At 42.4% G+C, this 14,720-nt stretch overlaps 1 protein-coding gene across 1 annotated transcript in view; it reads right to left on the reverse strand.

Annotated features, from left to right (window-relative positions):
- The window catches only part of LOC110504172 (ALK tyrosine kinase receptor-like), a 629,320-nt gene that overhangs the window by 29,299 nt on the left and 585,301 nt on the right, over positions 1-14,720 (reverse strand). The window contains exons 7-10 of the mRNA XM_036962248.1: positions 13,737-13,874; positions 13,138-13,241; positions 9,200-9,372; positions 7,316-7,410 (exon numbers count right to left, since the gene is read on the reverse strand). Of these exons, the coding sequence (XP_036818143.1) occupies positions 7,316-7,410; positions 9,200-9,372; positions 13,138-13,241; positions 13,737-13,874 (510 nt within the window). The remainder of the gene's footprint in view (positions 1-7,315; positions 7,411-9,199; positions 9,373-13,137; positions 13,242-13,736; positions 13,875-14,720) is intronic.

A 14,720-nucleotide genomic window follows, 5' to 3' on the forward strand; every position in this document is an offset into this window, starting at 1 on the left:
ACTCCAATTAGCTTTTGGAGAAGTCCTTAGCCTAGGTGTTCACATACTTTTTTCCAACCTACACTGTGAATATTTAAATTATGTATTCAATATAGACAAGAAAAATACAATAAGTTGTGTTATTAGTTTAAGCACACTGTGTTTGTCCATTGTTGTGACTTAGATCAAGATCAGATCAAATTTTATGACAAATGTATGCAGAAATCCAGGTAATTCCAAAGGGTTCACATACTTTTTCTTGCCACTGTATGTGGTTATTATTTGACGACCCTGCTGTTCATCTATGAAGGTTAGAACAACTTGAAGAACAATCTGGCCTTAATGGCCATGTACTCTTGTAATCTTTATCAGGCAGAGTCAGAAGAGGACTGACCACCCCTCAGAGCCTGGCTCCTCTCTAGGTTTCTTCCTAGGTTCCTGGCTTTCTAGGGAGTATTTCCTAGCCACCGTGCTTCTATAGCTGCATTGCTTACTCGTTGGGGTTTTATGCAGTGTTTCTGTATAAGCACTTTGTGACAACTGCTGTAAAAGGGACTTAAAAACTAAACTTGATTGATTGTCCTTCAGGAGACCAGTGTCCATAGTCATCAACTCACCAATGGGTTATAGTATACTGCTAAAAAGGGTGCTTTGCAGGTCTAGATAGATCCTTTTGGAGGGCCATATATGAAGCTAGCCCTAGAACCTTTTTTGGTTCTATTTCACACCTTTTCTTCTAGCAGTGAAGCCACTGCTAGAGTAGTGGGCATTTTGTTCTATATTAAATGTCTTGCAGAGTTAAAAACTGGAACGAGCTTATGATATCAAAACATTTTCTGCTTTGGCTCAAGATGGTCAATCAGTTGCCTTTTAAAATGATGAATGAAGTAGGGCTGGCCCTTTCTTCCAACATAATACCACTAATTTAGACAACTTCCTTTAAAGGTGGTCCTTTGAATTACTTACCACCGAGCAGCTTCTGAAAGAACAGCGCCTTTCTGTTCCAGATACATAATCTATCCATCTCTGGAAAATGTATCGAGGACTCTGTTTGGGACTAGCTCATCTGAATATCAAGTTGAGAGCCAACTGCATGTTTCTTAATTATGATGACAGGCCCCATTTGTTCCCCACATCATGTCGGCTTGCCAGCTCTTGCCGGCTCGCCAAAAAAACAGATAATCCACTTTTCCTCCACGCATCGTTCCACAGGCATTATGGGACATTGTAAAAAATGGCTACCTTTCATTTTTGTCTCTTTAATAATCTCCTAAAAACACCCTCCCCCCTCGGTTCCCCTGACCTGGCTCTGCCATCACTACCTCCTCGAGCTGAATTGCTCTCGTTCATCATAATATGGCAAGGGGCTCCCGCCATGGCTGTGTGCGGTAAGTACCGCTTCGAGTACAGTACATGCCTTTCGGTCTTAGCCATGCACTGACTGTAAAATTCCACTCAAGACCCAAACCCTAATGGAAAAAATGGGAAAGACATCCATTTTGGTTGTCAGGTCAACACAAACAGTTCATATTTAAGATAATATTTTTTGAAATATCGACAACAGGGATTTTATGCTTAATTATTGGACTCGTTTTTTTTTGGCTTGGTCATTAAGAGGCCAAAGCCCCCAAAAACGAGACCAATAATTTAAGAGGCTGAAGCCAAACAAAGTCTTGAGGGGTGGCTTAATGTGGGTGTCTCTCTTTGTGTGATTGCACGTGGCAAGCGTTTGTACATTCACTCTGTCAAAATAGTTCACAATTACACAAACACACCCTTTTAGATAACTTCAAACAGCTTAACTAGGTCTTGTGTCTTGAAGTCACCTAGGCAAGCTAGTGCTAGCCCACTTCTTTTGCCAATTACCTTCAGCCGGCTCGTGTGGGACTGTGGCAAAATTGGTTTGACATTGGATAGCCTATCCCTGGGGCTAGTAAGAGACTGTCAACAAATTACACAATGTAAATGGGACAATATATATTTTAGCTGTCTCATTAAATGCATTCAGTATTTGTATATGAAATGTTACAATTTATAAGGAGTTTGAGGTTTTTAAGTAATTGAAATTTGGAGCTATTGACCTTTTAAAATACACTACTTGACCAAAGTATGTGGATACCTGCTCGATGAAAATCTCATTCCAAAATCATGGACATCAAAATGGAGATGATCCCCCCCCCCCCCCTTTTCTGCTATAACAGCCTCAACTCTTCTGTAAAGATGTTGGAACATTGCTGCGGGACTTGCTTCCATTCAGTCACAAGATAATTAGTAAAATCAGGCACTGATGTTGGCAGATCAGACCTGGCTTGCAGTTGGTGTTAAATTTAATCTCAAAGGTGTTCAATGGGGTTGAGGGCAGGGCTTTGTGCAGGCCAGTCAAGTTCTTCCACATCGATCTCAACAAACCATTTCTGTATGGACCTTTCTCTGTGCACGGGAACATTGGCATGAGAGCAGGATTGAAATAAACCCGACCCAAGGAAAACTGTTATGGTACCCTTCTTTGTGTGACATACCATTTTTTCCTATCATGACGTAAATCTCAGTTTTGAATGAGACTGACTATGACCAAAATGATCTTATTTACACATATAGGCTGTTTTGTGTTGCTTTTGTGCTTGTCTTTCTTGCACTAACACTTGCAGTCATCTTTTCTTAATATATTGCTGATAGTTGCTTTTTTTAAGGAAAGTTTTACTTGCAATGTCTGTGAAATGTGGTTGTCTTACCAACTTAGTTGATTGCACTGACTGAGACGCTCTGGATAAAAGTGTCTGTTAAATGACCAAAATATACATGTATTAAATCAAATTAAATGTTATTGGTAACATACACATGGTTAGCAGATGTTAATGCGAGTGTAGCGAAATTCTTGTGCTTCTCGTTCCAGCCATGCAGTAATATCTAACAATATCTAACAAGTAATCTAACAATTTCAAAACAACTAACTTATACACACAAGTGTAAAGGAATGAATAAGATGTAATGTGTAATGTAAAAAGATTAGGTTTCTGTAAATGTAATATCCTGATGCTTTGATATGGGCACATATCATAATCAATCTACCGGGTGGTGGTCTGCATATAAAACACCTCACTGCAACTTTGACTGAGAGGCAGAACTCATGTACAGTTGAAGTCAGAAGTTTACATACACCTTAGCCAAATATATTTAAAATATTTTTTTCTCACAATTCCTGACATTTAATCCTAGTAAAAATTCCCTGTCTTAGGTCAGTTAGGATCACCACTTTATTTTAAGAATGTGAAACGTCAGAATAATAGTAGAGAAAATTATTTATTTCAGCTTTTATTTCTTTCATCACATTCCAAGTGGGTCAGAAGTTTACATACACTCAATTAGTATTTGGTAGCATTGCCTTTAAATTGTTTAACTTGGGTCAAATGTTTCGGGTAGCCTTCCACAAGCTTCCCACAATAAGTGTACTGCATTTTGGCCCATTCCTCCTGACAGAGCTGGTGTAACTGAATCAGGTTTGTAGGCCTCCTTGCTCGCTCACGCTTTTTTCAGTTTCTATAGGGTGGAGGTCAGGGCTTTGTGATGGCCACTCCAATACCTTGACTGTGTTGTCCTTAAGTCATTTTGAAACAACTTTGGAAGTATGCTTGGGGTCATTGTCCATTTGGAAGACCCAATTGTGGTCAAGCTTTAACTTCCTGACTGATGTCTTGAGATGTTGCTTCAATATATCCACATAATTTTCCATCCTCATGATGCCATCTATTTTGTGAAGTGCACCAGTCCCTCCTGCAGCAAAGCATCCCCACAACATGATGCTGCCACCCCCGTGCTTCACGGTTGGGATGGTGTTCTTCAGATTGCGAGCATCCCCCTTATTCCTCCAAACATAACAATGGTCATTCTGACCAAACAGTTCTATTTTTGTTTCATCAGACCAGAGGATATTTCTCCAAAGAGTACGATCTTTGTCCTCATGTGCAGTTGCAAACCATAGTCTGGCCTTTTTATGGTGGGTTTGGAGCAGTGGCTTCTTCCTTGCTGAGCAGCCTTTCAGGTTATCTCGATATAGGACTCGTTTTACTGTGAAAATAGATACCACTGGGACTCAGTGGGCATACTCTGGAGCAGTGTAAAGCTGCAGGCCAGGACAATGGCAACCTGACCTAAACCCACCTAAACCCAATAAACCCACCGGAGACTCTCTCCTTCACTGCAGCCGACGTGAGGAAAACATTTAAACGTGTTAACCCTCGCAAGGCTGCAGGCCCAGACGGCATCCCCAGCCGCGCCCTCAGAGCATGCGCAGACCAGCTGGCCGGTGTGTTTACGGACATATTCAATCAATCCCTATACCAGTCTGCTGTTCCCACATGCTTCAAGAGGGCCAACATTGTTCCTGTTCCCAAGAAAGCTAAGGTAACTGAGCTAAACGACTACCGCCCCGTAGCACTCACTTCCGTCATCATGAAGTGCTTTGAGAGACTAGTCAAGGACCATATCACCTCCACCCTACCTGACACCCTAGACCCACTCCAATTTGCTTACCGCCCAAATAGGTCCACAGACGATGCAATCTCAACCACACTGCACACTGCCCTAACCCATCTGGACAAGAGGAATACCTATGTGAGAATGCTGTTCATTGACTACAGCTCGGCATTCAACACCATAGTACCCTCCAAGCTCGTCATCAAGCTCGAGACCCTGGGTCTCGACCCCGCCCTGTGCAACTGGGTACTGGACTTCCTGACGGGCCGCCCCCAGGTGGTGAGGGTAGGCAACAACATCTCCTCCCCGCTGATCCTCAACACTGGGGCCCCACAAGGGTGCGTTCTGAGCCCCCTCCTGTACTCCCTGTTCACCCACGACTGCGTGGCCACGCACGCCTCCAACTCAATCATCAAGTTTGCGGACGACACAACAGTGGTAGGCTTGATTACCAACAACGACGAGACGGCCTACAGGGAGGAGGTGAGGGCCCTCGGAGTGTGGTGTCAGGAAAATAACCTCACACTCAACGTCAACAAAACTAAGGAGATGATTGTGGACTTCAGGAAACAGCAGAGGGAACACCCCCCTATCCACATCGATGGAAGAGTAGTGGAGAGGGTAGCAAGTTTTAAGTTCCTCGGCATACACTTCACAGACAAACTGAATTGGTCCACTCACACAGACAGCATTGTGAAGAAGGCGCAGCAGCGCCTCTTCAACCTCAGGAGGCTGAAGAAATTTGGCTTGTCACCAAAAGCACTCACAAACTTCTACAGATGCACAATCGAGAGCATCCTGCTAATCTGCTAACCATGTGTATGTGACAAATAAAATTTGATTTGATTTGACTGCCGGAGCGAAGCTTGATTTGCCACAATCTAACAAATGTTAGGAGAACAATATGAGGACATTTTTTATAAAACCAAAAAAAATAAGATTTTGTTATCAAAAACATTCTTTGAATGTTATCATCCCAATGTTAGCTAAAACCCTAACCAGAACTTAATGGGAATCTTAGCTAATGTTCTGGGAATGTTCCTGGTTTGTTGGGTGACAATCTCACTGAGCGTCGAATTCAAAGCAGGCAGATGAACCAGTGAAACGACCCCCCCAGAGCCTAATTATGTCTCTGTCTGTAATTGAGTTTAGTCGGTTAAATCCCACCCGTTTTGCCTTAATGACTGTCCGTCTTCCAAGCGGCAACAGCTTCAGAGCTCCCCAGCTTGCTATTCTGGGCACAGTCACAGATTATCTATTTTATTGACCAGATACTCAAGTGGCCGCACTAACAATGAAAATACATTTCTTAAAATTGGAAGGTAGGAGGCAAGATCAGGTGGGACCAGTTCAAACAGGTACTTCAGAGCGTGAGGGAGAGAGTGAGGGATATACAGCATATTTTCTGCTGATTAGAGACGTGAGTATCATGTGTTGCTGTTTCTCCTCTGATTTCTTTCCATCTCAATTACCATATGGATAAAGTGGGAAAGGTCAGCCAAGTCTTGACCTTTAAGAATATATATATATATATATATATATATATATATAGCCAGTCAAAAGTTTGGACACACCTACTCATTCAAGGGTTTTTCTCAATTTTACTATTTTCTACATTATAGAATAATAGTGAAGACATCAAAACTATGAAATAACACATATGGAATCATGTAGTAACCAAAAAAGTGTTAAACAAATAAAAAACATTTTCAAAGTAGCCACTGTTTGCCTTGATGACAGCCTTGCACACTATTGGCATTCTCTCAACCAGCTTCATAAGGCAGTCACCTGGAATGCATTTAAATGAATAGGTGTGCCTTATTAAAAGTTAATTTGTGTAATTTATTTACTTCTTAATAATGCGTTTGAGCCAATCAGTTGTGTCGTGACAAGGTAGGGGTGGTATACAGAAGTTAGCCCTATTTGGTCTTCTGATTTGGTTTAAGCATTGTTGTGGACTTAGAACATTAAAGTTGGTTGTGTTTCTATTTCTAATGTGTGATTTTGAGAGTGAAAACCTTTAAAGAAATGGGGGAAATCCATAACCTGGAAACCGTTTTTTATTATGGCAAATAACGTATTTGCTGGCAATAAATGTATTGGCTGGTAAAAACTACCTCCCAGTGGCTGGTTGACAATTTTTTTAGGCCCTGTTCATAAACTACCTCATTAGCTATCAAGCTAACAATCTGGTTACTTTACCAGAGTATCTAAACATTTGGAGGCCCAGAACAAAATGAAAAGGGACAACTTCTTTAGAAGATCAATGGTCATAGCAATGAATGAATGACTGATTTCTTGCATGTTGTCACTCACAAACTTGACACTCTTAAAGAGTGTACAATGTTCTTATGCACGACACAGTGCCTGGACACAGCCCTTAGCTGTGGTATATTGGCCCGAGGTACCTTATTGCTATTTTAAATTGGTTACCAAAGTAATTTGAGCAGTAAAAATAAATATTTTGTCGTACCTAGCATTCAGGGATCGAACCACCCAGTTCCTAATCTTTTTTAGAGCATGTAAAAAGTAGCTAGAATTCATATAGGCCATATATGCTATATCTCAATCAATGAAACACCAGTGGTACCAATGACATTTTTTAATTTAGAACCTTGACTACAATTGAAAAATTGAAAGGGGTGTTTTAAGTGTTTTAAGAGAGTTGGAACCAAGAGCCCTAGTCGCTCAGGATAAGAGCATCTGCTAAATGATGTAAACATTTAAAATGACTTTCTAATTTCTATTTCATGTTTGACATTGCAAATAAGAATCTGTTCTTAAATCACTTTATGGGTTAAATTGTCTACTACTATTGACAGTCTGAAATTGTTGTTTTACAACCCTAAACAACAATACTTACAGGCCAGGAAGCAGTCCATACTGAAGGAGATGTTATCCAGACAAATCGCTGATCCTGGACCTGATCCATTGTCAGTACTGAACTGGAGCCAGAACCTGAGGAGAAACACAATATGATCTCATTCAACTCTAGTATGAGATGAAGATGAAGTATGCCTGCTCCCAATTCAGATTCAAGTCTAGGACAAGATAAAGATAGAGTATGTTAAATGAGTGTAGATATCCTTGCAAAAAGTTTCTTGAGCGTAATGATATCCCTGTCTTATCCTTCTCATTCTCGACTCAAGTTTTCTACTGGAATTAGTACATAAAGGAGTTCAAACATGACATAACTAAAATATTCTACGAGCACAACTACATACTTCAAAAATAACATTGTTGATCACAATGATTTTTCTGCCAGTACTAGAACATGTCAAAAAGACCTCATGTAGAGAATGAGTGACTTCTGCCCTTACTATAGTGTTCTATTAGAAACGGCAAATAGACAGAACACTGATGCATGGCCTCAAAGACCAGTTTACATTACTGGACGAGGATCTTTTTCAAGTCATAGTGAATTTCAGGTAGCTACTGTTCTTTTCCCTTCAATTTGCTCATGCTATTTAGTGTGCAATGGTGAGACAAAGGGAACAGAAAAGATACATGACAGACTACTGTAGAGAGACAACTTTGTTACTTTACTTTGTTACAGAATAAAATCCTATAAAAATCAAGACACTCATCTTTTCCTCCCATCTTGTGTTACAAAAATGTCTTAAAAATTTGGCCATTTTCTTGGTAATATTTAATTAGCATTTTATCTTTATTTAACTAGGCAAATCAGTTAAGAACAAATTCTTATTTGCAATGACGGCCTAGGAACAGTGGGTTAACTGCCTGTTCAGGGGCATAATGACAGATTTCGGTTACTAGTTCAACACTCTAACCACTAGGCTACCCTGCCGCCCCATGTGAAAGTGTTGGCCGTCTTTTTCATAGTACCCAAAAGGTTGATAAAGTAACTCCTAATTTAACTCCTAACTTGGCCTTCATCTACTTCCGTACTGCCCTTCACAGTCCAACAACATGGGTCGCTACTACAACCTAACCTTTATGACTGACTTCCCTATTCCTCTGCCTATATTTCAGAGATCCAGACCAAAGGTCATACCTCGAGTCCGGGCGAGTTCATAAGGCGTAAGGACACGCATTTTAATTAAGAACATGGGCAGAACAAACTCCATAAAACCTTGAATAAAAATATAATAACTCTCTGAGGATTGGGAATAGCATAGAGAGTGATCAATCAAGCACACAGAGATGAAACAAGCCGTACAGCTTTTTTAAAATTTTATTTATTTCAGCTCCTCACAGTGAATAACTGAAAAATGCCATAGCTAATTGGAGGAAAAGGCAGAGGAGTGGAGGCCTCTGTAAAGATTTTCACTTCCTTGTTTGTTTGTTTTTAAACAAGTGAGCGATAAGGTGAATATGGAATTCACCGTACAAGGCAAGTGAACAAGTTGGGATTCATTACGTTTGCAGGGTGAAAGGGAGGGTTATCTTAAAATGGAATGTAAATGTTGAAAATCTGCATTTGGAAGGAAGAACTGAAGAAAAAAGCTATTCATTACTGTGTCTTTGGACCTGAGAGGCTATATGTATTTTCTTTCATCCCAAACGAATACACAAAGCACATGCAGCTCTGTGGTTTGCAGGTTCTTTTATGCTTTGACATGGTGCATGTTTCCAATGTAGTATGATTCTATAATCTCACCATCTAATGGCGCAGTGCCCCATATTGACCCTGTTAAATATTCATACACTTCACTTTGTTTGCCTAAGGCTGGGATTGGCCAAATCACTTGTCTCTCTGTCAATGGACCAAATTGATCCGCCGTACCAGTCAACAAGTCCGTAGAGAGGAACGATAATGCGTCTCCAGCCTTTCTTGGTCTTGGGCTCGTTGGCAGAGTACCACAGTCTGCGCTGCTCCTCTGGTCGTGTGCTGTTTTCCACCAGCCACAAAGACAGTGCCCCTCTCTGGCCACCTCCAGAACACATCAAGAACCGTACCTGTTGGGGAGATGAAAAAACTTATGAGTATTATGAGTCAGAATAGGACTTGACTAAGACACACATTGACATCTCAAATCATTTGTTTGAACACATCAGAGAAAGCTCTTGGCTTTCCTCTTCTGATTTTTTACTGAGACACAATTTATTTATTTCTCTTCTAGAATTACATTTCCATGAAAATAACAATCAAGGCAAGGGCTGATTTCAAGGTTTTACTGCTAACCTACAAAGCATTACATGGGCTTGCTCCTACCTATCTCTCTGATTTGGTCCTGCCGTACATACCTACACGTACGCTACGGTCACAAGACACAGGCCTCCTAATTGTCCCTAGAATTTCTAAGCAAACAGCTGGAGGCAGGGCTTTCTCCTATAGAGCTCCATTTTTATGGAATGGTCTGCCTACCCATGTGAGAGACGCAGACTCGGTCTCAACCTTTAAGTCTTTACTGAAGACTCATCTCTTCAGTGGGTCATATAATTGAGTGTAGTCTGGCCCAGGAGTGTGAAGGGTGAACAGAAAGGCTCTGGAGCAACGAACCGCCCTTGCTGTCTCGGCCTGGCCGGTTCCCCTCTTTCCACTGGGATTCTCTGCCTCTAACCCTATTACAGGGGCTGAGTCACTGGCTTATTAGGGCTCTTTCATACCGTCCCTAGGAGGGGTGAGTCACTGATGTGATCTTCCTGTCTAGGTTGTCAGCCTCTAGTATTTATGCTGCAGTAGTTGATGTGTCGGTGGGCTAGGGCCAGTTTGTTATATCTGGAGTACTTCTCCTGTCCTATCCGGTGTCCTGTGTGAATTTAAGTATGCTCTCTCAAATTCTCTCTTTCTTTCTTTCTCTCTCTCTCGGAGGACCTGAGCCCTAGGACCATGCCTCAGGACTACCTGACATTGCTGTCCCCAGTCCACCTGGCCGTGCTGCTGCTCCAGTTTCAACTGTTCTGCCTGACCATGCTGGTCATTTATGAACATTTGAACATCTTGGCCATGTTCTGTTATAATCTCCACCCGGCACAGCCAGAAGCGGACTGGCCACCAAGCATTGCCTAGTTCCTCTCTAGGTTTCTTCCTAGGATTTGGCCTTTCTAGGGAGTTTTTCCTAGCCACTGTGCTTCTACACCTGCATTGCTTGCTGTTTGGGGTTTTAGGCTGGGTTTCTGTACAGCACTTTGAGATATCAGCTGATGTACGAAGGGCTATATAAATACATTTGATTCGATTTGATTTGATGCTCTACTGTCATAATTACTACTTTAGAAGTAGTGTACCCACATCCAGTTACTTGCAGTTGCAGGGTACATCATGGAGATAAACACCTGCACTCTGTTGAATGTTCCCCACTGTTATTAAATGCAACATTTTAACCTGAAATGTCTTCATCCAGCCAGACATTCAGGGAAGACATTTGGGTATAAAAAAAAAAATGTATCTAGATAAAACTGCAGGAGCAGTGTGCGGGTATCTGTCTTAAACCTGCAGATTCACCAATTGTCTCAGCTGTACACTTTGCTATACAAAGTTCCCGATTCATATTGCTCATATTCTTCTCAAACAAACTGCACGACATTCCACCTGACTAAATGCTATCTTTCTCTCTCTCCAGTATGCACAGGTGACGAATAGGGTTTCCCTCTGATAAAATGTGTAACTATAATTTCAATGATGTAGTATTAGGTATTCTATCGCAGTGTACCATCTCCCTCACTCAATAATCATTGATCCAAATTCACCTTTGTGAAACTGAGAAGTTCCCCGACATCAAGATTATAGAAGTCAAACAGTGTTTGCCAGGCATTACTTTGAGGTGAACATGACCTGCAACTAATAACCAAGCCAATCTACTCTTGAGATTGGGTCCTGCGTCAGACAAACCAGACAGGCAGGTACCGTACATTGGACAGCTCAGGGTCGTGTAAGGGGAAAGATTGAGGTGCTAATCTGGAATCATGGCTAATCTTTGGGCCCTTGCCAAGGAACCACTGACTGCGGCTAGCTGGGCTGTAGCGGTGCCGCGAGCACAGTTCAGGACTGATATCCCCATCTCTGTTTATCTTTCTATCTCATCTTTCGCTCTCTCTCTCTAGTCGTGCTTATCCACACACTCCTCTCTCTCTCCTGTTCACGCTCTCTCCCAGCACTCCACCTTCCCCCACCTCCAAAATACAGAAGGGGGTGCCCTTCTATGGACACCATACCAAATACCCCTAAATATGGACACTATACCAAATACCTCTAAATATGATATTGGCCCACTTGCCAGACACCTCCTATGAAGAGGGGGACGTTTACAACCATAGCCGTGGACTCACCCTGTCTAGACCTGACTAACAACCCCGCTGGTCGCAGACTGACCAATAAGGTATGAATAATGCATTCCATATCACCAGCCTCTTACTAATTGGGTTGACCTTGTGTCTCGAAATCCCCATGATAGCTTGCTAACCCGCCACTATCAGGGTTGGGACCAAATTTCATGCAATCTGTGCATTCAGGAAATAGTTGAATTCAATTAATTAATTAAATTGATAAATGAAGCAGTGCAAGCTTCCACATGCGCTCCCCCTCACCTGTCCACTGCAGCTCTTCCCAGGCCAGTGTAAATGTGTGTGTGTGTGCAAGCGTGCGTGGGTGCATGCGTCTGTCTGTCTGTCTGTCTGTCTGTCTGTCTGTCTGTTTGTTTGTTTCCGACAACTTACAAGGTAAACTAATAGTTAAATGGAGAGATATTGCTTCAAGATATTCAACAAGAACTTTAAAATCCATTAGTTGAATTAAGGAGTAAGGAGAGCTCTGCTCATTATACCTACAAATTATTTTCAGTCTTTCGGCAATCCTGCTATCATCAATAACTTTGTTTTTCAATAGTAATCCTGCTCTATTTTTATTCCAGGTGTGCCTGTTTTCTTCCAGACTCTCCTGTCTAACATAATTAGTCTGTCCATTCATTCATGTTGTTGTTTGTGCTCCACACTTTCTGTGTCTCCATCCCAAATGGCACCCTATTCCCTACATGGGTCCTGGTCAAAAGAAGTGGTTGGTCAGACTTAAATGACTACATCTGAACTATTTGTGCTATGCGCCTTAATTATAATTACCCAATGCTGAGTCTCCAAATGTGCACACAACGGGAGGGCATTGTGTGTGTGTGTGTGTCTCTGAGTGTCTGGTGTATCTGTCTCTCTCTGTGTGTGTGTGTGTGTGTGTGTCTCTGAGTGTCTGTATCTGTCTCTGTGTGTGTGTGTGTGTGTGTGTGTGTGTGTGTGTGTGTGTGTGTATCTGTCTCTCTCTGTGTGTGTGTATGTGTGTGTCTGGTGTGTGTATCTGTCTCTCTCCTTGTGTGTGTGTGTGTGTGTGTGTGTATCTGTCCCTCTCTCTGTGTGTGTGTGTGTGTGTGTGTCTGGTGTGTGTATCTGTCTCTCTCCTCGTGTGTGTGTGTGTGTGTGTGTGTGTGTGTCTGGTGTGTGTATCTGTCTCTCTCCTCGTGTGTGTGTGTGTGTGTGTGTGTGTGTGTGTGTGTGTGTGTGTGTGTGTGTGTGTGTGTGTGTGTGTGTGTGTGTGTGTGTGTGTGTGTGTGTGTGTGTGTGTGTCTGGTGTGTGTATCTGTCTCTCTCCTCGTGTGTGTGTGTGTGTGTGTGTGTGTGTCTCTGAGTGTCTGGTGCATCTGTCTCTCTGTGTGTGTGTGTATCTGTCTCTCTCCTCGTGTGTGTGTGTGTGTGTGTGTGTGTGTGTGTGTGTGTGAGAGAGAGAGAGAGGGCTCTCACCTCACATCGAGAGTTCCGTAGGGGAGGGGGGAAGAGAGGGCTCCTGAGCAACGTTGACACCTGATGATCCTTGGACTGCCCTCCATCCACACTGAACATGGCACCTGGAACGCACACACACACACACGCACACGCATACATGCATACAAACAGATAAACAGACAGAACAGAAGATTATATGCACCCACACACACAAACAAGTACGTAAACACACAGAAAACCAGTTAAATATCTGTGCTTTGCAACAAAACAATTCAATGACACGGCAGATTTTACAAAAACAACAGAGGTTGTGTTTTCTCTGTTATGCCCGAATTTGAGCATACAGTGTAGGCCTTACTTTGCATTACAGCCACTAAAGGCATTCAGTAAATTGATGATGACCAAGTCCAGAAACAACCCCTAGCCCCTATTCTCCAGAACTGGATTGGTACTGTGTAAGCAATATGGTTCAGCTCTACTTTTTCCACATATATATACCTACATCTATCCAGTCGTTTCAGATCTTCCCAAGTGCCTTAGGGGTAATAGACTGCCTCGACGGAAGCTAGGGGTTGTGTACAGGGCTTGTGTTATCGATATCAGAATGGATGATTCACCTGAGGATGATGAACAGCTGGGCCGCACCCCCTTTGGCGGGGTGTGGACACGCCTCCAGGAGGATCCCTTGGCCGCTGTTGGCTGCCAACCGCACTCACCATCCTCGAAGGAGCAATAGCTGCCAATGAGAAACTGACCTGAGAGGGAGAGAAAGACAGAGAGAGCAAGAGAGGTAGAAAGAGGAGAAGAAAGTGAGTAGCCTTGTAGCTCAATTGTCCTAGAGAGATACAGACAGACAGTGAGAGAGATGGAACATCAGAGAGGAGGACATGATGAGAGGAGTGTCTCAGTAGCAAGGGCAGAGGGGGAGTGCGGGAGAAGAAGGAGAGAAAATATGGGGCTAATCCTTTTGGTCCCAGTGCTGTATAAAGAGTGAGTGAGTGACTGATGGAGGGAAGGAGAGAAGGATGGGGGATGAGGGAAGGGTGAAAGGGGAGAGACCAGAAGAAGGAGCAAAAATACAGGGGCTAATAATTTCAGAAAAAGTGAGAGAAAGAGCAAAAAAAAAAGAAAAGCTTTTACACATATGAAAGAGATGTGTCGGAGAGAGAGAGGAGAAAGAAAAGGGGAGGATGAAAAATAAATTATAGAAAAAAGGTTTGGTGATGCAAGCTTGCTGTCAATTGGGGGGGGGGGTTGACTGCACTCTATGTATACAGTGGGGGCAAAAAAGTATTTAGTCAGCCACCAATTGTGCAAGTTCTCCCACTTAAGAAGATGAGAGAGGCCTGTAATTTTCATCATAGGTACACGTCAACTATGACAGACAAAATGAGGAAAAAAAATCCAGAAAACTGGTGTTACAGCAATGTCAAGAGTGCATTGGAATATTCCAGAGAGCATCGCAAGGATGTATTTGTTGTTGACAGCTTGGTTCCAATAGCCACACTACAAATAACTCCCCAAAACATTGCTCCATTCTGAATGGTTTGCTATTGTGGAAAAGCTGAAAAATGGTAAGAGAACATTTGATTATGCTCAGT

The sequence above is a fragment of the Oncorhynchus mykiss genome, chromosome 25, assembly GCF_013265735.2.
Source record: "Oncorhynchus mykiss isolate Arlee chromosome 25, USDA_OmykA_1.1, whole genome shotgun sequence".
Classification (NCBI taxonomy): domain Eukaryota; kingdom Metazoa; phylum Chordata; class Actinopteri; order Salmoniformes; family Salmonidae; genus Oncorhynchus; species Oncorhynchus mykiss.